The sequence below is a fragment of the Apodemus sylvaticus genome, chromosome 1, assembly GCF_947179515.1.
Source record: "Apodemus sylvaticus chromosome 1, mApoSyl1.1, whole genome shotgun sequence".
Lineage (NCBI taxonomy): Eukaryota > Metazoa > Chordata > Mammalia > Rodentia > Muridae > Apodemus > Apodemus sylvaticus.
Genome location: NC_067472.1, coordinates 65122076 through 65144946, shown reverse-complemented (window position 1 = coordinate 65144946; position 22871 = coordinate 65122076). Strand labels below are relative to the sequence as shown.

The following is a 22871-nucleotide window of genomic DNA, read 5'->3' as shown; positions in this document are numbered from 1 at the left end:
AAGGAAGACAAACCCAAAAGCAAGTCCACAAGTAGATTCACAGAGAAAATCTGTGGCTGAGTGGAAACTGGCTAGATCCAGAGGGAGAAATAAGGCTTCCCTGGAGAGGGTTCTTGTGGGAGGGAGCCTGGGATTTTTTCCATGTGGGACAACCACCCAAATCAATGCAAGTGATTCAGGTTGGCAAGCTATTGGAACAGCACACAGTGGGTTTCCCTGCACAGGGTGCCAAGCTTTGGATGCTCCAGTAAATTGCAAAATAGGATGGACTCTGGAGATAGCCATGCATGGGTGTGGGGTTGTCTTTCTACTAGTGACTCTGGTCCAGACCTGATGCCTACCCCTCAGGAGCTCAAGGAGTGAGCCTAGCTCATGTAACTTTGGATCTGTATAGGTGTGTGAAACTATTGACTATTGATATTTGTCTTTAGAGATCATAACTAAATGTGGTCCCAGGAGTTCTTTATGTCCAAACTGCTTGAAGAGACAGCACCACTACAAAGAGAACAAATTGGTCCCCAGTGACTGAAACCTGGCATTGAACAGCCCCATGTGCACCAGCCCCTAGGCAGCTCCAGGACATCAACAAGTAGAGCTCCTCTAACCACAAGCAAATGGATAAACCAAAGCCTGACTATTCCATCCTACTGAACAAGGAGAGCCCAAGGTCGTCTTCAAGTCAATTCTAATTTAATTCTCATGAGAAGGCAACCACTGAGATATTCTAAGTTCTGTTCTCCTTAGACATGGCTCGGACAGGCCTACCTAACTCCAGCGTGGATGTTTATACTCCTATGACCCAGAGGAATGATGAGCAGGGGCTTCTACATTAGTACATGCAATGTCAGTCCTTTTAATGTGCTAGGTGTGTTATGGATAAGGACATGTTGCTTTGTGTTCTGCAGGAGCCCATCAAATGTCACCAGACTTGCTTTCATAGAGCCTCCATGACCAGCTCCCCCTACCTTTCCTCTTCTGAGCCCTCTTTCCTATTTGGGGTTGGGTAGGAGATAGTCCTAGAGTTGCTTCCTAAGTAAAAATAAAAAAATGTAGCTCACTGTGCCTTCTGATCTTGAGGTGTCAAAGCCTACTGTATTCTGTGCTGTTATACCTGAGGTGAAGGTGGTGGGGTTGCTTCAAGGAGCAGTACAAGGATATCCACCTCACTCAAGTTCTTCACCCTACAGCCCTCCCTGCTGATTAGCTTTTAACTGTTAATGGCCTTCACTGCATGTGGCAATTACAGCAGTCAAACCACCACATGTTTTTCCCCACCGGAGGCAGAAGACAGAGTCCTCACCAGCACCATGGGCAGTTGTTAGGTCCATAGCCTCTCTACCACATCTCATTGCTGGGCTCTCTAGGTACCCTGCTCTGTGGATGATTGATGCTCCAGGTCAATGAAGGGCAGATGACCTTCAGTTTCCCATGAGCTAATTAGCCCCAGTTTTGAGTCTTATATGCTATAAACATGGTGACTCATTTTGGACCATGCATTAGCCTTAAACCAGATTTACAGCCTTTGATTACTTATTAGTTTTATAACTCAGCTCATCTCTTTGATGTTTGAGTGACGTTTTGGGAGAGACTGAGAAAGTGTCTATTGACAGAGTTTGAGGACTTTGGAGGATTTGGAAATTAACGTAGCTGGTGGTCATTTGGTTTGTGGAATTTGTATCATTTTATCTGCTTTTGGTTTTTGTAATGACTGATTCTAAATGGGTTACTTTCTGAACTGTTCTGTGACTGCAAGAGATGGTTTACCCCTGCTGTCATCTTCTGGCTATGTAGCGAAGCCAATCTGCTGCTAAGGGCTCATGCTACAGACCATGGTAGAGTTCAAGTCCTGTACAATGGTCCTGACCTTCACCTCCACAGTCTTCACACAATCTCATGGGAAGATTTGAAAACTTCAGTGAAAAGTTGCATCCATTCAGGGTCAAGCTCAACTGGGATCTACCACAGTGACTATGCTCTCCCCAGGCAATGTGTGAGAGTGGCCCACTCTTTCCATCTCCACACAGTGATGAACTAGACTGTCAATGTTGGCTTATTGATAGGACTATGTCACACCAAGATGATGTAATAATCATAATGATATAATGATAAAATGAGGTGAAGGAAACCCATAGACTATGCTGAGGAATGGTTTGTTGACATGAAATACATCTTCCTACAGGGATCAAGGTACATGGCTTTCAGCCAAGCTATCTTGAGGGCATCCCCAGGGAGGAAATCACCACAGGGGTCAGTGACCTAGAGCTGTGCACTTCAGGCATCGGCTTTTTCCATGCCTTAGGGTCCTGGTGTCTCAGCTTGGGGACTGTGGCCTATAGGGACTACTGTTTACTTCACTGTGGGTAATTGCTCTCTGAGGGCCATTCCATAGCAATCTCAGTGTCCACCCCATGGGGCAGATCCTACTTTAAGGTCAACAACAAACAAAAGAGACACAGGGCCCTAACTTTGTGTCCGCACTGTATATTCTTCATGACATGAGACATCTTGGGGTTAGATGGGCAGCCATGGACAGCTTCTCCTTCCATGTGAGTTGCTCCTTTCTCTATTCTCTTTTTACTTTTGGGCACCCATCTTCTCCCTCTCCTTCCTTCCTTCCTTCCTTCCTTCCTTCCTTCCTTCCTTCCTTCCTTTCTTCCTTCCTTCCTTCCTTCCTTCCTTCCTTCCTTCCTTCCTTCCTTTCTTCCTCTCTCTCACTCTTTCTCTCTTTCTTTCTTTCTCTCTTTCTCTCTCTCTTTATTTCTCTCTTTCTTTCTTTCTTTCTCTCTCTCTCTCTTTCTTTCTTTCTCTCTCTCTCTTTCTTTTTTCTTTCTTTCTTTCTTTCTTTTTTCTTTCTTTCTTTTTTCTTTCTTTCTTTCTTTCTTTCTTTCTTTCTTTCTTTCTTTCTTTCTTTCTTTCTTTCTTTCTTTCTTTCTTTCTTTCTTTCTTTCTTTCTTTCTTTCTTTCTTTCTTTCTTTCTTTCTTTCTTCCTGTGTCTTCTGCAAGGGAGTGAGGATTCTCAAAAGAGATTTGGTTTTACTCTGATTATTTTAGTATGTAAAAATAAAAAAAAAAATCTTGTTACCAGAATCATTTTTATTCATAGTTACAGTTTGAAACTTTAAATGCATCATTCTATAGGTCTGTTTTATGACCTGTCTGGGCTGTTGATCAGTATGAATAGAAATCTTGCCTTGTGGTTTGTGAGATCTGGGTCTCTAGAGAGGCATAGTGGTTTCCTGGGTATCTGGTAGAGAGTTCAGGGCTCAGAGCCACCTGTGACCTGAATAGATAGAAGCAGACAGTTACTGAGGCTGAGATGTAGACAGAGAGGATTCAGAGATTAAGTTGAGAAGCCCTGCCTTCTGTATGAGGCCCTTGGTTATCTGCAGGTAATGGTGACAGATCAATCTTTGCTTTTGTGGGGATAAGTATGGCTCCTGATGGTTCTATGGTCGGCTTAATTCATCAGTGGGAGGGGAGGGGATTATCAAAAGCTTAGACCCTGCTCTCAAGTTCACCCTGTAGGTGAAGGCCTTGATCTGTGTGCACACTCACAGGGGAAGAATGTCTTTCTTGTTCAGCACATACCCTGAGTGAGTTCTTTGTTTTCATGTAGCCAACATCCCACTCGCAGAGTCTCCAGGATGGGTCTGGGTCTGCTCACTCCTATTGGACAGTAGAAAGGGGCAGAGCTCTTTGTCTGCCTGCTGATCAGTGCACATCCTTCTCTGCCTAAGAGGCCATATGCTTGGAGAGTCCTGGATGATTAGAGATAGATATGTATATGCAGTGAAGGGAAGACAGACATGAAGCTGGGTAGGAGTGATAGCCTAGAAATTTGGGGCCTGCCTTGAAGCTGGGTCCATGTCTTCCATGTTGTTTCCAGCCCCAGCACAACCTGATACCTTCTCTGTCAGGCAGAAGACTTCCCAGAGAAGTGAGTGATACTTGTTGTCCTCATTGGGTTTATCATCCATAAGGGAGTGAGTTAGAGTGTCCATGTAGAAATAGACAGTTGTAGTGTGTACAAAAGAGATATATTCATTCCCCAAGAGCCGGGGCCATCTGTACCATCTATGTGCCATTCTTTAACAGCTCTGTGTTCTAAACCAATCCAGACCCCCAAACATGCTCCCCAGAATTGTTTTTCTGCCTGCCTCTGAGAAGCGTGTTCTACTCCTTGATAAGGTTAGTCCTCTTTTGGTCCAAAAAAATCTTTTCTGGGGAAATTATTGCTCCTTGGTACACCTAAACAGGCCAGCATACATGCTTAGAGGAGCTTCAGTACTCAAGATCATAGGACATGTTCTACGTTAAATCAACCAGAGGCTGTAGAAGGATACTGCCCATCAAAGCAGGGAGTACTTCTGTTCTGGGTCTACTGTGTACAGAGTGGAGAGTTCATGCTCACACTGTTGCACTGTGTTGATAGATGATGTCATCATTTCTACAGCAACAGCGCCCATGAGAAGCACTCCTACTCCCAGCTGGCTGGACCCTGCCTGAAATGATGGCTGCCCCACACCCTGTGTTTTCTTGACCATCCCCAGCTGCATCAGAGCAACTTCCAGGTCTCCTCTCAAATGGCAATAAACAACTACACAACTGTGGTAGAGTTTGTCCTGCAGGGACTCTCTGGGGATGCAAGGGTCCAGGCTCTCTTCTTGATCTTTTTTTTGCTTCTTTACATCCTGGCTCTTGCAGGAAACACCCTCATCTTCATAGCCATCAGCCTCAATCCAAGCCTTCACACTCCCATGTATTTCTTCCTTGCAAACCTGGCCCTGTTGGACATCGTTTGTACATCCACTGTTCTTCCCAAGCTGCTGGAGGGTCTGGTGGGTAAGAGCAGCCACATCTCTTACAAGGGATGTATGACCCAACTTTTCTTCCTGACCTGGCTTTTAGGGGCTGAGTTGCTGCTGCTCACTGCCATGGCCTATGACCGCTATGTGGCCATCTGCCGCCCACTGCACTACAGCATGCTGATGAGCAGGCCCATCTGTGTCCTGCTTGCAGGCTGTGTGTGGGTGATCAGTGCAGCCAGCACCTCTGTGCACACTGGCCTGATGGCCCGACTCAATTTCTGTGGCCCCAACCAAATTCGTCACTTTTTATGTGAAGTCCCAACACTGCTGCTTCTGTCTTGCAGCCCAACCACCCTCAACAACATCATGATTGTTATTGCAGATGTTTATTTTGGTGTGGTCAACTTTCTGTTGACTATGATATCCTACAGCTTCATCATAGCCAGCATCCTGCGCATCCGCTCAGCTGAGGGCAAGAAGCGTGCCTTCTCCACCTGCTCTGCCCACCTGGTCGTGGTCATCCTGTACTACTCCACTGTCATCTACACCTATTTGCAGCCTGGCTCCGGATCCTCCTTGGAGAATGGCAAAGTGGTTGCCTTACTATACACAGCAGCCAGCCCTACCCTGAACCCCCTCATTTATTCTCTGAGGAACAAGGATGTCAAAGTAGCTCTCAGGAAGTTACTTCCCTGTTTCCACTGAGGAGGCAGAAGGTACTGGTGTGACTTGATCCAGCTGTTGATGAACTATTTGGGATGCATGACTGATGTCATGGCAGGGGACAGGAAGGTAATTTATATGGAAGATGTATATGTACTGTGCTCTCCTTGGAGGAGCCACTGGCCATTTCCTTTTGGAAGTATAGACATCTAGTTTTGGGGCAGGCTCTGTATTTATATCCTGGTGTAACTATTTCTGATGTAGCATTTTTTTGAATCTTGTCTGCATTGGAGAAAATCATCTAGACCCTAATATTGGACTAACTCTTCTTAGTTTGGACTTGAGAACTGTCTGGTGGCACCAGGGTCCCTACACCATTGAGAGGAGAGAGAACAAGCAGTCTGCTTCTCGTACCAGCAATGCCCAGGAAAGTGTGGGTGGACTCATCCATTCCTCTTCATCTGGGATGCTTCGCCATCATAGCAGAGGATGCCAGCCTTTCTTGGTTTGGACAGAAGCTTTTGCAGCCTGAGTAGGAGTTCACTCTCCCTCTGGCCTCTGAATGCCACTGTCTACAGCATCCTCCTAGTCTCTATTCCCTCCTCCACACAGTTTCCTCTAGGCTATGATAAACCCTGTGTTGTCTGATGCTGTTGGTAGCAATATCCAAATGTACAGCTGCCTCTGTGGTTTTTGACCTTTGAAACTATTGGTATAGCTGCTTTTTGAAGACCTTGATTTCTCTGTTAATCAGGTGTTCCAAGAGACTTGTTAGAGTCTATTGTTTTGATCCACTACCTAACATGTCATGATTGTGTTATCTCTTCATGGGCATACTCATGATCCTGGGAAGCCTCCATGAATGATCCAATACCCTCCACTCAGTCTATAAGCATATGGGTATACAACCACACCTATCAATGTCATGGTGTTCATGTTCATCAGAGATCAGGGTACAGAAACCAGTTTTTTTCCCAGCATGTGGATTCTTAGAATTAAAAGCTGGTTATCAGGCTTGGCAGCAAGCACCTCTACCTGCTGAGACATCTCATTGATTCTACACATTTGATCTTAGATGTGTTTTCTACTGAGAGAGTTTAAGCATAGTGAATTGAACAGGATATAGCCGGACAGCTGTGATCTTGTCTCCACTGCTCTGCTGTTGAGTCCTTGCTCTATATCCATTTTCTAATTTATTCATTTATGTGCCCTTCTATTTTACTCATTTCAAAACAAGCTGCAAACATCAATTTACTCTCCCTTAAATAGTTTCATATGCATATTATAGGCAATCATTTGTTTATATGGTTTTCTGGCTTGGGATCTTAAGATAAAAATTTCAGACAGTGAAATGAGTGTATCTGGGTATCATTTACTGAGTTTTGGCAAATACACAGAGCTATGTAATGCAAGTCTTTGCAGAGTGGAGATGGTAGCCTTTAATGTAGGACATTTTAGTCAGGGCTGCTCTACCTGTTGGGCCTGAGGTCACCTCTCTGGCAGTCATTGCTGACCTGATATTTCAGCTGCAGGTCAGTTTTGTGTTGTAGAACTTTGCACACATGGCATCACACAGCACATACTCTGACATGTGTGCTCTTTCATAACACAGTGTTTTTATTTTTAATTTTATTTATGTGTATGAATGTTTTGACTGAATGTATGTCTGTGTAATACAAGCAAGCCTGGTGCCCTTGGAGGTCAGGACAGGGTGTTGAACCCCTGGCTGAAGTTACAGATGGCTCTAATCCAACATGTGGGTGTGGTACTAGGACCCAGTTCATCTTCATGAGCAATAAGTGTTCCTAGGTGCTGAACTATCTTTACAGCCCAGAATAGTATTTTAAGGATTCATTCCTGTTCTCACACATGTGTCACAAGTACTGTGTTGTTTTCTATTTTTGTGAGCACTAGATTCTAAGGCTATTACCCACTGTAACATCCAGCTTCCATAGATTATCATCCAAGTCATCTTCCATGCTTTTTTGTCTCTGCAGTAAGTGACTGTAAATGGCTTTGTGGGGTCTAAAGAGTGTGTGTGGGCTGAGTTTTGTAAGGAAATTATCACCAAGGTTTTACCCTTCAAACTCTTAGCCACAGAATGGAATTTCTACTGGTATTTACCACCACTTACAGTCATTGATAGAAAGAGGTTCAGAATTGAAGCCTAGTAATTCCTAATTTCTGTTCAGCCCCTGAGAGGCTTCTTGCTGCTCCTGGAGTGACAGTGGCATTGGGGCTGGCCTGTACTGGTTTTCTTTACTGCAGAGGAGCTGCCCTATAAACTACTCCAACTATGGCTTCACACATTGGTCTGCCCCCATGCTCATTAACACTCCTGTTGATTATTTATTTAATGTGTTGCCTAGGAAGGCATTGCTTAAATTCTAAATATTTAGGCATTTCCCAGTTGGCACTATCAATGATTGCAAGGAGTCATGATTTTGGCCTGGTATAGCTTCTTTAGAGTCAGTTACTCCTGGAGAATCCTGTTCCTTTCCGTTCCTGATAAACCATGGCACTCCCTCAGGTGTGAAACATTCAGGCTCTGTGTTCCCTGGAAGTCAGTGAAGTTCCACAGGACAATTTTTACTCTGAGACATTAATATTGCATACTCTGTATACCATGCAAACATTGTATCCTGGCAACTACAATTGTATTCTTCCTGGGCAACTGCCATTATAGTCTGTTCTATTAGGGGTATACAAAGTCTGATTGCTTGTAGCAAACTTGTCTCATCTTCATCCTGAGACCCTTTTATACTGGTCTGGTTTTCATCTCTCACTGAACATATCAGGAGATCCTGGCTTAGTACCAATGTGCTGGGGCTTATCGTTGACTTCAATTTTGCAACTCTATCTATCTATCTGTCTGTCTGTCTGTCTGTCTATCTATCTATCTATCTGTCTATCTATCTATCTATCTATCTATCTATCTATCTATCTATCTATCTATCTATCTATCTATCTATCTATCTATCTATCCATCCATGCATCCATTCACCCACCCACCCATTCCATTCTATTATCTATCTATCTATCTATCTATCTATCTATCTATCTATCTATCTATCTATCTATCTATCTATCTATCTTATATCACTTATACCATTTTAATTGTGTTGAGTCTTGTTTTATGGTCAAATACGGGGTAAGAGTCCAGAGAAAACTCATAAAGTCCCCATATCCTGTCGTTGTTGTGTGTGGCACTCAAGTACTGGCCTAGAGGCTGATAGTCCTTGCTGATGTTTGTCTTCTTGTTCTGTTCATTACTGACAGGACTGAGATACTCCATTGTAATAAACCAGCTTACTTTGTCCTGTAGTTATATCAGTTTCTCTTCCTGTGTCTAACAGTTCTGTTGCTCAGGGCATAAGTGATTTGAGTTCTTCTGTCACATTGACTGTTTCTGATTCCATGCTAATCCTTTTCATCAAGAAATACGTTCCTTTATTCATGCCACTAACTTCTGCTCTAAGATCAACAATGTTTGATATTAAATCAGTTTCTCTAGCTTTCATTCAATAGTTACTGTGCTGTATTTTTCCATTATTTTACTTCCAGCCTAATTTATTTATGTATATCTTTTATTAAATTATTTTATTTATTTACATTCCAAATGTTGCCCCCTTCCCAGTCCATCTTCACTCCCTACCCAGCTTTGTTTCTGAGAGGGTGTTCCCCCCACATCACACTTCCCCAGCATCCCCATTCCCTGGGACACCAAGTCTTGATAGGATTAGATGCAATACTCTCCCATTGAGGCCAGACAAGGCAGTACTCTGCTACATATGTGCCCAAAGCCACAGACCAGCAGCACATGTATGCTCTTTGGTTGGTGGCTTAGTCTTTGGAAGCTCTGAGGGGTCTCAGTTAGTTGATACTGTTGGTCTTCCTATAGGGTTGTCATCCCCTTCTGTTACTTCAGTCCTTCCTAACTCTTCCAAAGTGGTCCCCGACCTCAGTCCAATGGTTGGCTGTAAGTATCTGCATCTCAGTCAGCTGCTGGTAGAGCCTCTCAGAGGACATTCATGCTAGGCTCCTGTCTGCAAGCACAATGTAGCATCAGTAATAGTGTCAGGGTTTGCTGCCTGTGGATGGGATGGATCCCAAGTTGAACAAGTCACTGGATGACTTTTCCTTAAGTCTCTGCTCCATTTTTGTCCCTGCATTTCCTTTAGATAGTAAGTTCATTATCTTTTTTTTATTGGATATTTTAGTTATTTACATTTAAAATGTAATGCTTCCCCTCTGGAAAGCCCCTATCCCATTCCTCCTCTCCCTGTTTCTATGATGGTGCTCCCCCATCGACTTACCCATTCCTTCCTCCCCAACCTCAATTTCCCTTACACTGGAGCATTTAGCCTTCCCAGGACCAAGGGCCTCTCCTCCAATTGATTTCTGGCGAGGCTATCCTCTGCTACACATGCAGTTGGAGCCATGGGTCCCTCCATGTGTTATCTTTGGTTGGTGTTTTTAGTACTTGGGAGCTCTGGGGGCATCTTATTGGTTGATATTGTTGTTCTTCCTATTGGTTGCAAACACCTTCAGCCCCTTCAGTTCTTTCTCTAACTCCTCCATTGGGGACCCCATGGGGGACCCTGTGCTCAGGGCAATGGTTGGCTGTGAGCATCTGCCTCTGTATTTGTCAGGCTCTGGCAGAGCCTTTCAGGAGACAGCTATATCAGGCTCCTGTCAGCAAGCACTTCTTGGCATCCACAATAGTGTCTGGGCTTAGTAACTATATATGGGATGGATCCCCAGGTCAGGCAGTTTCTGGATGGCCTTTTCTTCAGTCTCTGTTCCACACTTTGTCTCTGTGTTTCCTCCCTTGAGTATTTTGTTCCCTTTTCTAAGAAGGACTGAAGCATCCACACTTTGGTCTTCCTTCTTTTTGAGCTTCGTTTGGTCTGTGAATTGAATCTTTGGTATTCCAAGCTTTCCCGCTAATATCCACTTATCAGTGAGTGTATACCATATGCATTCTTTTGTGATTGGGTTACCTCACCCAGGATGATATTTTTTAGTTTCATCCATTTGCCTAAGAATTCATTTGTTTTTAATAGCTGAGTAGTACTCCATTGTGTCTGTAGAGGAAAACTCCAGCAAGTAGTGATTGAAGGTAGCTTCTTGCTTAGAAGTAGGAACCCTTGTCCACTTTCCCATTGCAGTGTGGGACTCCATGTGTTTGTCACGGTCTCTGAGTTCATCTTTGCTTCAGTCCTGATCTGTCTTGGAAACCATGTTTCCTTGGAGTCATCCACCACCTCTGACTCTTACAAACTGTGAGAAGAGGTGTAAGTTGATTATGGTGACTCCATTTTGGTACCTTAGGCAAATTTTGTCCTCGCTGACTCACTCAGGAATGGGTGGGGCAATTTCTCCTGCTTTCATGACCTTAGGCTAGCTGTCTTGCCTGTCAGAGGTGGCAAGATGCCAGGGATTGGGAGGGCATCTTTCTCTCTCCCATACCACCTCACAGCAGACATCAAGAGGCATTGGCAGCTCTCCCATGCTCATGTACTCAGGACTAGTTAACCTGTACCCCTGCCAACAGGGATAGCTCTATTATGCTGCCCAGGTAAGGCTGAGAAAGGGGAAGGGGGACTGTTCTCTGGAGTGCTGCAGCCAGTGGTTCCTGGGGCCAGCTCTGCATAGCCCTTGGACATCAATATGGTCTTAGGCAGCAGCCCAGGTCACGGACATCCCCATGGCCTTTGCTGGTAACATGGGTCCCTGATATCAATATAGACTCTCTGCTGCTGCATGGCCACAAATCCAGACATGGACTTCATGATGGCCTCAGGTGGCAGGGCAAGCTTGGAACATCAGACTGTTCCTCCCTACACTCTCATCCCCAGTTCTGTCTCTCCTCATGGTGCTCAAACTGTTCTGCTTCTCTTTCTTGTCCATCTCTTCACTACATACTTACACATTGTAGTGGCTCCCACTGTGGGTGGGCCATATAGTGGGTGGGCCTCTGGGTATCTTCCTGCAGTATAACAACCTTAAGAGAAGCAGTTCTTTGACTCCAGTTGTGTTTATCAGTATATACATTCTCCCATATTGAGTAATACCTAGGCCTGACTGTGTTAGCTTCTGAGACCAGACAAGTTTGAGTGCATTGAAGACAATAGCGTGATCTACTGGACTGAATATATGCTACAGGAGACATGTCATAGCAAGAGAGACTGTCAAAGCATCTTCTACTTACTCCAAATACTCAAGGGGCTGACAGACCAAAGAAAGAGTCTGCCAAGACAAGCTTGGTGAATAAATGATTTTATGGGCAGCTGCATTAATCAAAAAGTCCCACCCCTAGTTAAGTTTGGTATCTGTACACCTTAGCATCTCTAAGATTTGTATAGATAGACAGGAAAGACTGGTGATTGGGTTCCCAGGAGAGCACCCTGTGACCTTTTCTAGGGGAGCATACCAACAACCCCATCACCATTACCACAAATCTAGCTCCATGCTCCATCACTTTGCTCAATTCATTGTAGACCAAGCTCTCCTATGGGCCATCAAAGCCACTGTGCTTCAGGGTGGTAATAGATGCATCAAGCTACCCAAGAAGAGGCCATATTTCTTTCTCTCACATGGCATCTCCAACTACAGTAATTGTGATGTGATTCAGAGCCTAAGTAGTGGCTTTACCATCTCATTGGGTTAGGTGAGGATTTTATTCAAGAAGCAAAGTATATTCTAGATAAATAAGAATGTTCTCACAGATGATATTGTGAATTTTGGGGTATTACTATTCTTCAGGTTCTGAAGTATGTGAATAGCTTGATGCCTTCTGAGTATACAGCAATGGGCTCATTTTCTCCATTGACTAAATTAATGGGTAGGAATGAAGTGATACTGGAAATCATGGGCAGTCTGAAGGGACTCATATCTTTATATAACATCTTGCAATATCATATAACAAAGATCTTATAACATAGGGAAGGTTGTGGTCCCTTCTTGGGTTCTAAGTGTTATGGATACATTAACTTAAGAAATAAATCACACGGAAGTGCAAAGGCAACTTATTACAGATGATAGGAACAGCCTCAGGTTCAGGCAAGCTGTAAATCTTCCAGCTTCCCAGAGGAGGAGATTGGGGATGTGAAGGTGGGATTAGGGTCATTCTGTCTGAAATAAAACAACAAAACCAGCAAACAAATAAACATCCATGGAAGTCAGCCACATGGCTACAGGATTGCATTAGAAAAAAAAAGAAGGCCTAAATTGTTAGGGAATTAAAACAATTCAGGGTAAAGGGAGCTGTACATCTTGCTGCTGCCTTGGAGGAAAAGAATCATAAAAAGAAGAGGGATTCACAGAAGCGTCACATGGAAGCAGATAGCCAGGTGTGCAGAGTACAGTGTCTATGAGTCTCTCTCTCTCTCTCTCTCTCTCTCTCTCTCTGTGTGTGTGTGTGTGTGTGTGTGTGTGTGTGTGTGAGGGAGAGAGAGAGAGAGAGAGAGAGGGAGAGAGAGAGAGAGAGAGAGAGAGAGAGAGAGAGAGAGAGAGAGAGAGAGAGAGAGAGAGAGGTGGTGGGTGTGGTGATAACCTGACACTGTTAGGGAGCTCAATAGTCCCTATACAGCTTATACTCTGTCCAGTATCTGAAAGAAAACGACATAGCCTGTCCTTCCTAGGCAGGGCTCAGAAAAGCTGAAGCCTCATGGCAGCTTTCTTGGACTTTGTAAGAGGAGCAAATTCTAAGAAGGAAAATATATTCTCTTAAGACGAACCCACTTTTCTAAGGTGACACTCCCCCCTCACCTGTTCCCCTTCCCCTTCCCACATCCCCTCCAAGTCTTGCTCAACTGTTTTGACCATCAAGGGAGGGGATAAATACCTTGGATTTGAAATCATCTCCAGCCACAGGAGGATGGTGCATCTCAGACCAAGAGAGCTGACAACAGGGCAGGCTGATTTCTGATTCATCTTCTCACATTGATTAGTGCTAACTCTGAACATTTCATCCCATGTCTTCTCTCTCCTTAACACTGCCATGCCATGGAAGGCCAGTGCCCATCTGATGTCCTCTAAATAGAAGGGACAGAGAAAGAAAAGGCTTGAATAGAAAATGTTTCCCATGGACGTATGCATTGGGGTCTTATTACTAGCCAATGGGCTTTTGTGAAGTGATTGCATCCTGCTTTTGCACCATTGTCTCAACATACAATCACATGGTATTGGGAGTCGAAGTCTTGATCACAGATATAGGAGGAAGCTGAACATTTAGATGGAATGGCTAAAGCTCTTGTAGCACTAATGCAGCCTCTCCCACACTGTGCTGGCCATGCTTCATGCTAGTTTGTAGAGTAGAGAGGGTCCTAGTAAGGCAATCCCAGCAGTGTTTCCAATCCCAGAGGTTGCTTTGGGATCTTGGTCATGGCTGTGACCAACAAATTGTGATTAACTGCATGGATGGCTGGACCTCAGGCTGAAATCATGTGCACTGGGCACAGGATTCAATGTACACATGTCAGAGATTGTTGGTAATGTAGAGAATGTGCAGTAGACAGAAGCTGGGAAGGGCTGGAGGAAGATGGTGGACCAATACACTAGGCCTTATTCCTTTAAGCAGCTCAGTGAGATGTGATTGGGACTCTGAATCCAGGAAGACAATTAAGGCATGAATCTGATTACTGAGGCAAGGGGAGTTTATGTCAAGCTCCAGCCTCAGCCTGGAGAGGTGCTCTGGCTGGAGTACAGGTGTCAGACAAGGCCTAGAGTTTGCCATGACCATAGAAGAACCAGCTAGCCATGTTGCAACATAAGATGATTCATGCCCCTGAAAGCCAGAGCAGTCATGTGACCTTTCTGGGGAGAGAGCAGCTTTCTAGACCCAGACCAGCCCTAGTCCAGCACCATTTTCTAAAGGCAGGCCATTTCAGGTCTGGCATGGGATGGTATCATGCTTAGGTGAAGTTTGTTCTTGCTCACTGGGTGAGGAAAGTGGACAAGAAAGAGCAGAATTCTGACAACTGCAGAATCTGACAACATTATCCACTTAGAGGAGATGAAACTGCATGGTGACCAGTGACGATCTGTGCCATAGGACAGCAGACAGGGCTGTGCAAAGAGCTCTCGCCTTGGCTTCTCAAGAGTTTCTATCTGGATGAGGGGCACTTCAGGGTCGTGAGAAATTGTGATTTGGGGAGTTAATCGGCTCAAGGCACAGACTTCATCTCCTCATCTGCCTGAGTGCTCCCTCTACCCTCTCCTGCCACTGATGGTATTGGTAGACAGCAAGAACCTGGGTAGCAGGGCAGACAATCTACTCTGGGTCACTAGTCCTTCAAGTGTGCTTTGTGTTGCCTGAAAGGAGGTTTGTTCACCTCCCTAGCCAGTCATGCTCAGAAAGTCAGGGTGGTTCTGCCTAATTGGTCACTCAAGGACTGATTCCTCCTTGTGAGCACTTGTCTCTTCTATAACAGAGGATGCAGGGCCCCTGGTCCTCACACCAACATCCTAATATCCCCTTTTCTTAAAGATGTCACATACATGCTTTAAATGTTTTTAATGTAATCTGGCTCTAATGATAGCTGATGAGTCCCTCTCTCTCTCTCTCTCTCTCTCTCTCTCTCTCTCTCTCTCTCTCTCTCTCTCTCTTCTCTCTCTCTCTCTCTGTATTGCTGAGAAGAATATTTCTGGAGAGGACACCTGGGAAGATTTTTGCTGTAGGCTTACCATGTGAGTTTCATGTTGATTGTACTTGTATTTGAATATTAATGACCATGTTTTGGCAATAGGTGTGGGTTTTGATCTCATTTAAGCTATAAATTTAAATACAGTTCTGAAAGCAAGTGAACAAAAATGAATCACTTGGACACATCATAGCAGCATGCCTTCTCAGGGCCTACCTGTATCTCTGTGTCTCTGCCTCTCTCTCTCTCTCTCTCTTCCTTTTTGTGTGTCTATTTTCCTTACTTTATTAGTGCCTCTATGTCTTACTCCATCTCTATCTTTATATCTGCCTCTATATCTGCCCTCCTTTCCTCCCTTCACTTTGGGTAAGAGAGAAAATCAATTTCTGTCTCTCCTCATCTTTACCTCACTGTCTTTCTGTTCCCATGTTGATGTCTCTCTTAATTCTCTTTCTTTCCCGACCCCTTCTTTAATTTCTCGTTACTCTTCTCAGATCATATGTTGAAATGTATAGCATCTCCTGTGCCAGGGAGCTCATGCCACAGGGGATGGGATCTGGTATCTTCTAGCCACCCCTACAGTGACACAGCCTTGTAATATTCAGATAAGTGTATCCACCTTCCACACATTGCCTGAGTTAGGAATGAGAGTTGTGGTCTAAGCCCAAACCAGGAGATTGTGATAATGCTGGCTGTATATAGGTATATGAAAACAATAATGTTCCTTAGAAGTGAATTTAATCTAGTGACCTATCTGCAAATGTAAACTCTGAGCTCCAGTGATCCTAAATTTAAGCATAGTTTATATGAGAGGCTGCACAGTCTCCTCCTACCTCACTGCTTGGACGTTGGCACTTACACATTCAAGCATGCTCTGTTTAAGGCTTTTGAACTCAGCCATAGAGTTTTAGCTCAGAGACAATGTGTGACTGTCAGGATATAGGGGTGAGACATGGCTCAGTCTTGGCTGGTGCCCTACTTCAGAGCCATACTTTAAAGCCTTTGATCCCCAGCTCTAGTCACACGCACATGGATGACTATGGTTTGCATAGGTGAGTGCAACTGTCACTCCTCAACCCAGGGAAGAACTTGGTTGACAGTGTCCTGTCAGGTGAGAGACATTTTGTCATCTTTCTTAATCCTTCCATGTTCCCTCCCACTGTCTGAGAGCTTTTGAATAGAAGGTAACCACACCTCTCCCATGTTACCAAGACAGACTGATTTCTACCCTGAGGAGTACACCTGTTCCTGCTACAAACTCCCTGAAATCTGGGGAAAGAACATTCTCAAATAGAGAAAGATCCTGCATCTCTAAAGTGTATGAGTGGCCATGTCAGTATCCTAGAAAGTCCTGCATCTAGAATGACGCCTGCAGCCTTGCCTGGCTCCGAGTTCCCATGTAATACCGAGGTTTGGGCTCTAGTATGATCTCACCACATCTGGATTAAACTCTTAGCACAAAAGAGCTGGAACATGTCTTTCATCTTCAGATCTTATCAGAGCTGCCACAGAAAACCCACTGCCCCTGGATCCTGAGGCCTCTCCAGCTCTGTGATGAGTGGGACACTGGTCACTGAGTTCTTCATCCTGGGATTCTCAGAAATGCCTCACCTTCGGGTACCACTTCTCCTCGGCTTCCTCTGCCTATACATGGCTGCAGTCTCAGGAAACCTGATCATTATGGTGACAATCAGTGCCAGCCCAGCCCTGCATACCCCCATGTACTTCTTCCTGGTTAACTTGGCTGTGGTGGACATCCTCTGCACCTCCACCATCCTACCCAAGCTACTGGACACTATGCTGGGGGGAAGGACTATCTCTTATGGGGGCTGCATGACCCAGCTCTTCTTCTTCACATGGTCCCTGGGAGCAGAGCTTCTGCTCTTCTCAGCTATGGCCTATGACCACTTCGTGGCCATCTGCTGCCCTCTGCATTATAGTACCTGGATGGGCCCCAGGGTGTGTGCATTCCTGGATGGCATTGACTGGGCCATCAGCCTGCTTAACACTAGTGTGCACACAGGCCTTATGATGCGACTACCGTTCTGCAACTCCAATGTGATAGAGCACTTCTTCTATGAGATTCCTCCACTGTTGAAGCTCTCCTGTGCTCCAACACAAGTAAATGAGGACATGGCCTTTGCAGCAGATGTGTTCTTTGCTGTAGGGAACTTCTCTGTGATCATCCTCTCCTATGGCTTTATTGTGGCCAGTATCCTGAGAATATGCTCAGCTGAGGGCAAGCAACGGGCCTTTTCTACCTGCTCTGCACACCTCATCGTGGTCTCCATGTACTACTCCACCATCATCTACACCTACATTCGCCCTTCATCCAGCTACTCTCTGAACAAGGACAAGGTGGTGTCCATCATCTACACCTCGGTGGCACCCACCTTGAACCCCCTCATCTACACTCTGAGGAACAAGGATGTCAAAGTTGCACTCCGGAGACTTCTGTCCTGCAGCTGAGCCTGTGCCAGCACCACTCCATTCAGCCCACTTGACTAGGGGATCACAGGTTAGGTAGATGTCTCTGTTCCTTTCCTGAGGGCATATTTTGTTGAAACACCAGGGAGAAGTGTTCAACTAATGTCCTTCAGGGAGGAGAAGGCTTGAAGAAGCACTTGATAACTTGTAGGATCATGGGGTATCCAGGTGGTTATGGATCTCAGTGGTCAAATGACTTCCCCAAAATGTCAAATGTGGGTGTGGCCTATTTCTAGCCCTCTCTGCTTATAGCTGTTACATGAACAAGGAGCTCTGGGTAGACACTACCTTATCCCTGTATTCCCTTTTTACTCACACAGGTTACTCAGCCTTGGTTGTGGCTGGCATGTAGGTAGAGGACCTGGGGTTATAAAGGGTTCTGTCAGTTTAGGACAATTGATATTATCATAAATGAAATACCTGAAAATTTTTATTTTCTTTCACATTTTAGTATATCTCTGAAAGATTTTTTGGGAAGGTGCTTGCCATTCTGTGTGCATGCTGTGACAGTGTGTGATAAGACCTGCCTTTGCCTTCCTTCCTGTCCAATATGAACCATCAATGCTTCAAAGCATCTTACCTGGCAAAACTGGCTCTCATCCAGGAGGGTGTCAGCAGAAGTTTGCTAGATGCCTGAGAGTTCTTGGTGCCAGTGCCTTATAATTACTACAGTGAAGTAATGCAGTGGGGTTTCTGTGTGGTTGGGACATGTTGTTTTGGAGGATATGGCCCAGAAGGGAGCTGTGGGAGGGAACACAGGTGCCATCCTTCAGGAGCTGTTCACTTCTTGGAACATTCAGGAACCGTCAGTGACCCATCCAAATCCTCACTTCTGCTCTGGCTGTCTGAAGGTTATGGACTAAACTATGATGGCCTTTTGACTTCTTTGCCTCCTCCTGGTTGTCTCTTGTTATCCTCAATATTAGTTTTTGTATCCTCTCAATATTCATTGAATTAACTAAATAATTACTGCATTTAAAATTATTTTTAATTTTAAATATGTGTATAGTATTTTTATCATGTCACCTCCTCCTTTCAACCCTTCCTATGACTTCTTCCTTTCAAGACCATGGCTTCTTTTTCTTTATTAGTACTGCCTTTACATATATATATGAACAAATATGCAAATAAAACATGCTAAGTCAATTTAGAGTTATTCATATTTATATGCATTTAGAATTGACCACTTGGTACTGGACAACCAATTGGGGGCTAGTCTATTGGCAAGGCCGATTCTCTTTGTCTGCAGTCATTAATTATCTATACCTACTTGGATTTTCACCATCTGTTTTAGCTTGCCAGCTTGAGTTGTCATTGTTCAAGTCTGTTTAAGTGGCCATCTTATTGAAGTTCCATGGATACAGCTTACTTAACTTATGTTAAACACACAAATTTGCAGCAGACACCTTGGTCCTCTGGGTCATAATTTTGCCAGTCCTCTGATGTTTTGAGACTTAGAAATGAAGTTTGTGTTGTAGAAAAATACATTAGGACCAGACAATTCACAGTTAGTTAGTTGATCTCTGAATTTTGATAAATCATAGCTTTCTTATTGGTCTCTGTCTGCTGAAAAAAGAATCTTCTTTAATGAGTAGTGAGAGCTACACCCATCTGTGTGCATAAGGATATTATGCCGACTTCAGTAAGAGATTATATTGGTTTGGGAAAGTAGCATTAGTAGGTTCTTCTCTATATCTGTGACCTGTCTAATTAGAGGTAGTTAGCTAGATTTGTAGTAACAGGAATTTTGTCCTACTGGGTGAAACTTTAGTCCAATTAGACATCAGTTAATTATGGACAGGATATAAGGTCTACTGTTGTATCCTTAAGAATATCTTATTGGGGAGGCTGGAGAGATGTCTCAGTGGTTAAGAGCACTGACTGCTCTTCCGAAGGTCCTGAGTTCAAATCCCACAACCACATGGTGACTCACAACCATCTGTAATGAGATCTGATGCCCTCTTTTGGTGTGTCTGAAGACAGCTACAGTGTACTTAGATATAATAATAAATAAATCTTTAAAAAAATATCTTATTGGGGCTGAAGATATGACTCAGTGGTTAAGAGCACTGACTACTCTTCCAAAGGTTCTGAGTTCAAATCCCAGCAACCACAAGGTGGCTCACAACCATCCATAATGAGATCTGATGCCCTCTTCTGGGGTCTCTGAAGATAGCTACAGTGTACTTACAAATATAATAAATAAATAAATAAATAAATAAATAAATCTTAAAAAAAGAACATCTTTTTTTTTTTTTTTGCCATCTCTCCAGCCCTAGGGACTTTTTTTTTTTACTACTTTATTTTTTTTTATTCGAGATATTTTTTATTTACATTTCAAATGATTTCCCCTTTTCTAGCCCCCCACTCCCCGAAAGTCCCATAAGCCCCCTTCTCTCCCCCTGTCCTCCCCACCCACCCCTTCCCACTTCCCCGTTCTGGTTTTGCCCTATACTGCTTCACTGAGTCTTTCCAGAACAAGGGGCCACTCCTCCTTTCTTCTTGTACCTCATTTGATGTATGGATTATGTTTGGGGTGTTCCAGTTTTCTAGGTTAATATCCACTTATTAGTGAGTGCATACCATGAGTCACCTTTTGAGTCTGGGTTACCTCACTTAGTATGATGTTTTCTAGCTCCATTCATTTGCCTAAGAATTTCATGAATTCATTGTTTCTAATGGCTGAATAGTACTCCATTGTGTAGATATACCACATAAAAAAGAACATCTTATTATGCTGTTACTTGCTGTGGTTCACATATATCACAGTGGCAAAGATATTGATTGCTTTTCTTCTTTGTCAGCCTCTACATCACCTATATAAAGGAGCTTCTCTGATGAAAGTTGAAGTATACTCTAATCTATGCAATAAAACTGTGAACTTAGGGGACAGTTTATTACTGTGCATGTCTAATAAAATAATAATATTAAATTCTCCCCTGAGACAGGGCTTTGGTCCAGTTGACAGTGTCAGCTATGAGTTTCATCCTGTGGAGTAGGTCTTAAATACAATCTTAAAGTGGCTGGTTACTCCTATAACATTCATGACATTTTTTTATCAGTGGATACAATTGCCTGGACATTCGTAATTGTAGCTCACAGAGTTCACAGTTAGGTAAGCCCTTTTATTACCTTTCGTCCCTAACAGTATCCTAGAACATTCTAGCATTATGAAAGCTGCCCAGTAGGGATAAAGTTTTTAGGTCAGTACCATATTGATTTCTTCATGCCCAGTGACTCAAGTATATTGTATCTTTGTTAATAGGGTTCACAAAATTCTGGATGATAAGCAAGAGCAATAACAGTGTCTTGTAGTATGGGAAGTTATGTGACCCCATTGTCCAACAACCCCAAAAGAGGCATTGGGCTTTTTTCTTTTGAAAAGCTAGGTATCTGGGGAAAGCATTGGCTCTCTATTATAGAGTACCTCCATTTGAACACTTATGAAGTGCATATATGTCCATATTTTAGGAAATTTCTGAAGTAGTAAGTTTACATATGGCTTTTCAATGCTTTGTTAGATATTCCTCCCCATTGTAGGCTCAGATTTTTCAAAACTTATTTTAATTATGGTTCTTTACTGTTTAACCTCCCTTCTAGCCCAGTACCCACCAGAGGCAGGGGAATAGAAAGGTTAATAGGAAATGGGTGGTTGTAACCCTGTTCAGAAATAGTTCTGTAGGGAGATTCCAATCTTCGTTGCCAGCAGTACAGTCCACTAGTAAAACATCAAACACAAATCAGTAGTGGCAGTCTCTAGTCTACTTGGCAAACACCAAACACAAATCAGCAGCTTGATCCAGAAAAAAACCATGAGGCTCAGCCACTTGGCTGAGTCTGCAGAAGTGGCAGGAAGCAGCCAGAATAATACCGGTTGTTCTTTAGTGCATTTCTCTCTACAAAGTCATGACAAGCAATGATCAGTGAAGAAAGCAAGGCCAACCAATACAAGAGCATCCTCAGTGAAGACCAGCCTCAATGAAGCCTAATGGCCAGCAAAGATTTGCAAGGTGAACCAATGCAAGAGTGTTGTCTACTGTCTATTGGGTTATACTTATCTTCTTTCCAAATAGCACATATTTACTCAAGCATCTGCTCCAACAAAACATCACATGCCCTTTCACCAGGCAGCTTCCAGAAAAAACATTATGTCTGTTCTTAGCAAAACATCCTCTCACATGTCTGCTTCAGCAAAATATCCTTTCATAAGACAGTTTCCAGTAAAACATCACATGACACAGCTGAGTCTCCTATGAAACCAGAAATTTCCACTTCACCCCTTACTCCCTCTTCTATTTGGTCTTCTCATGGCCCATCCTGTTTATGCTTCTTCTTCCATTATTTTCCTTCTGCTTCATATGTCACCATTTGTATTCCCCTCCTTTATGTGAGATCCTTTTTATGGCCTCTAACTGGTTCCCTGACCTTTTGTATGTGTGTGTGTTTTTCTTTTTTTTTATTCGATATGTTTTTTATTTACATTTCAAATGATTTCTCCTTTTCTAGCCCCCCACTCCCTGAAAGTCCTGTAAGCCCCCTTCTCTCTCCCTGTCCTCCCACCCACCCCTTCCCACTTCCCCGTTCTGGTTTTGCCGAATACTGCTTCACTGAGTCTTTCCCTGATTTCTTCTCAAGGTTTTCTATCTCCAAAGTTGTCTCCCTTTGAGTTTTCTTAGTTGTTTCTACTTCTGATTTTAGATCCTGCATGGTTTTGCTTAGCTCCTTCAGCTTGTTTGTTTTCCTGTAATTCTTTAAGAGATTTTTATGTTTCTTCTTTTATGACCTCAGCCTGTTGACCAAAGTTCTCCTGTATTTCTTTAAGTGATTTTTGTGTTTCCTTCTTATTGTCTTTTGAATTCTCCCAAATTTCTTTCAATGATTTTTGTGTTTCCTTTGTAAGGGCTTCTAACTTTTGATCCATTTTCTCCTGAATTTCTTTAAGAGATTTATTTATGTCCTTTATATGATCCTGTTACAGCATCATGACCAGTGATTTTAAATCCAGATATTGTTTTTCTGGAGTGTTGGTGTATCCAGGACATGCTGCTAATGGAGAATTGGGTTCAGATGCTGCCATATTGCCTTGATTTCTGTTAGTAATGTTCCTACATTTGCCTTTTGCCATCTAGTTCTCACTGGTGTTAGTTGGTCTTGTTGTCAATGCTGGACTCACCAGTGCAAGCTTCCTCTTTGCAGCTGGTCTCCTGGTGCACAGCTGACCTCCTGCACTGCCTGGAGACTGGGTGCAGTGGCCCAGGCTGGTCCC

The 22871-nt window shown here is 43.6% G+C and overlaps 2 protein-coding genes across 2 annotated transcripts; both read left to right on the top strand.

Moving 5' to 3' along the window:
- The first annotated feature begins 4583 nt into the window (after positions 1–4583).
- On the top strand, positions 4584–5513 carry LOC127678851 (olfactory receptor 13A1-like). Its single transcript, XM_052174132.1, has one exon. It carries the CDS (start codon positions 4584–4586, stop codon positions 5511–5513), a length of 930 nt encoding a protein of 309 aa, XP_052030092.1.
- Positions 5514–16669: 11156 nt separating this feature from the next.
- LOC127678844 (olfactory receptor 13G1-like) lies at positions 16670–17587 on the top strand. The gene has a single exon (XM_052174118.1). The coding sequence runs from the start codon at positions 16673–16675 to the stop codon at positions 17585–17587; it is 915 nt and encodes a 304-aa protein (XP_052030078.1). The 5' UTR covers positions 16670–16672.
- The last annotated feature ends 5284 nt before the right edge of the window (positions 17588–22871 follow it).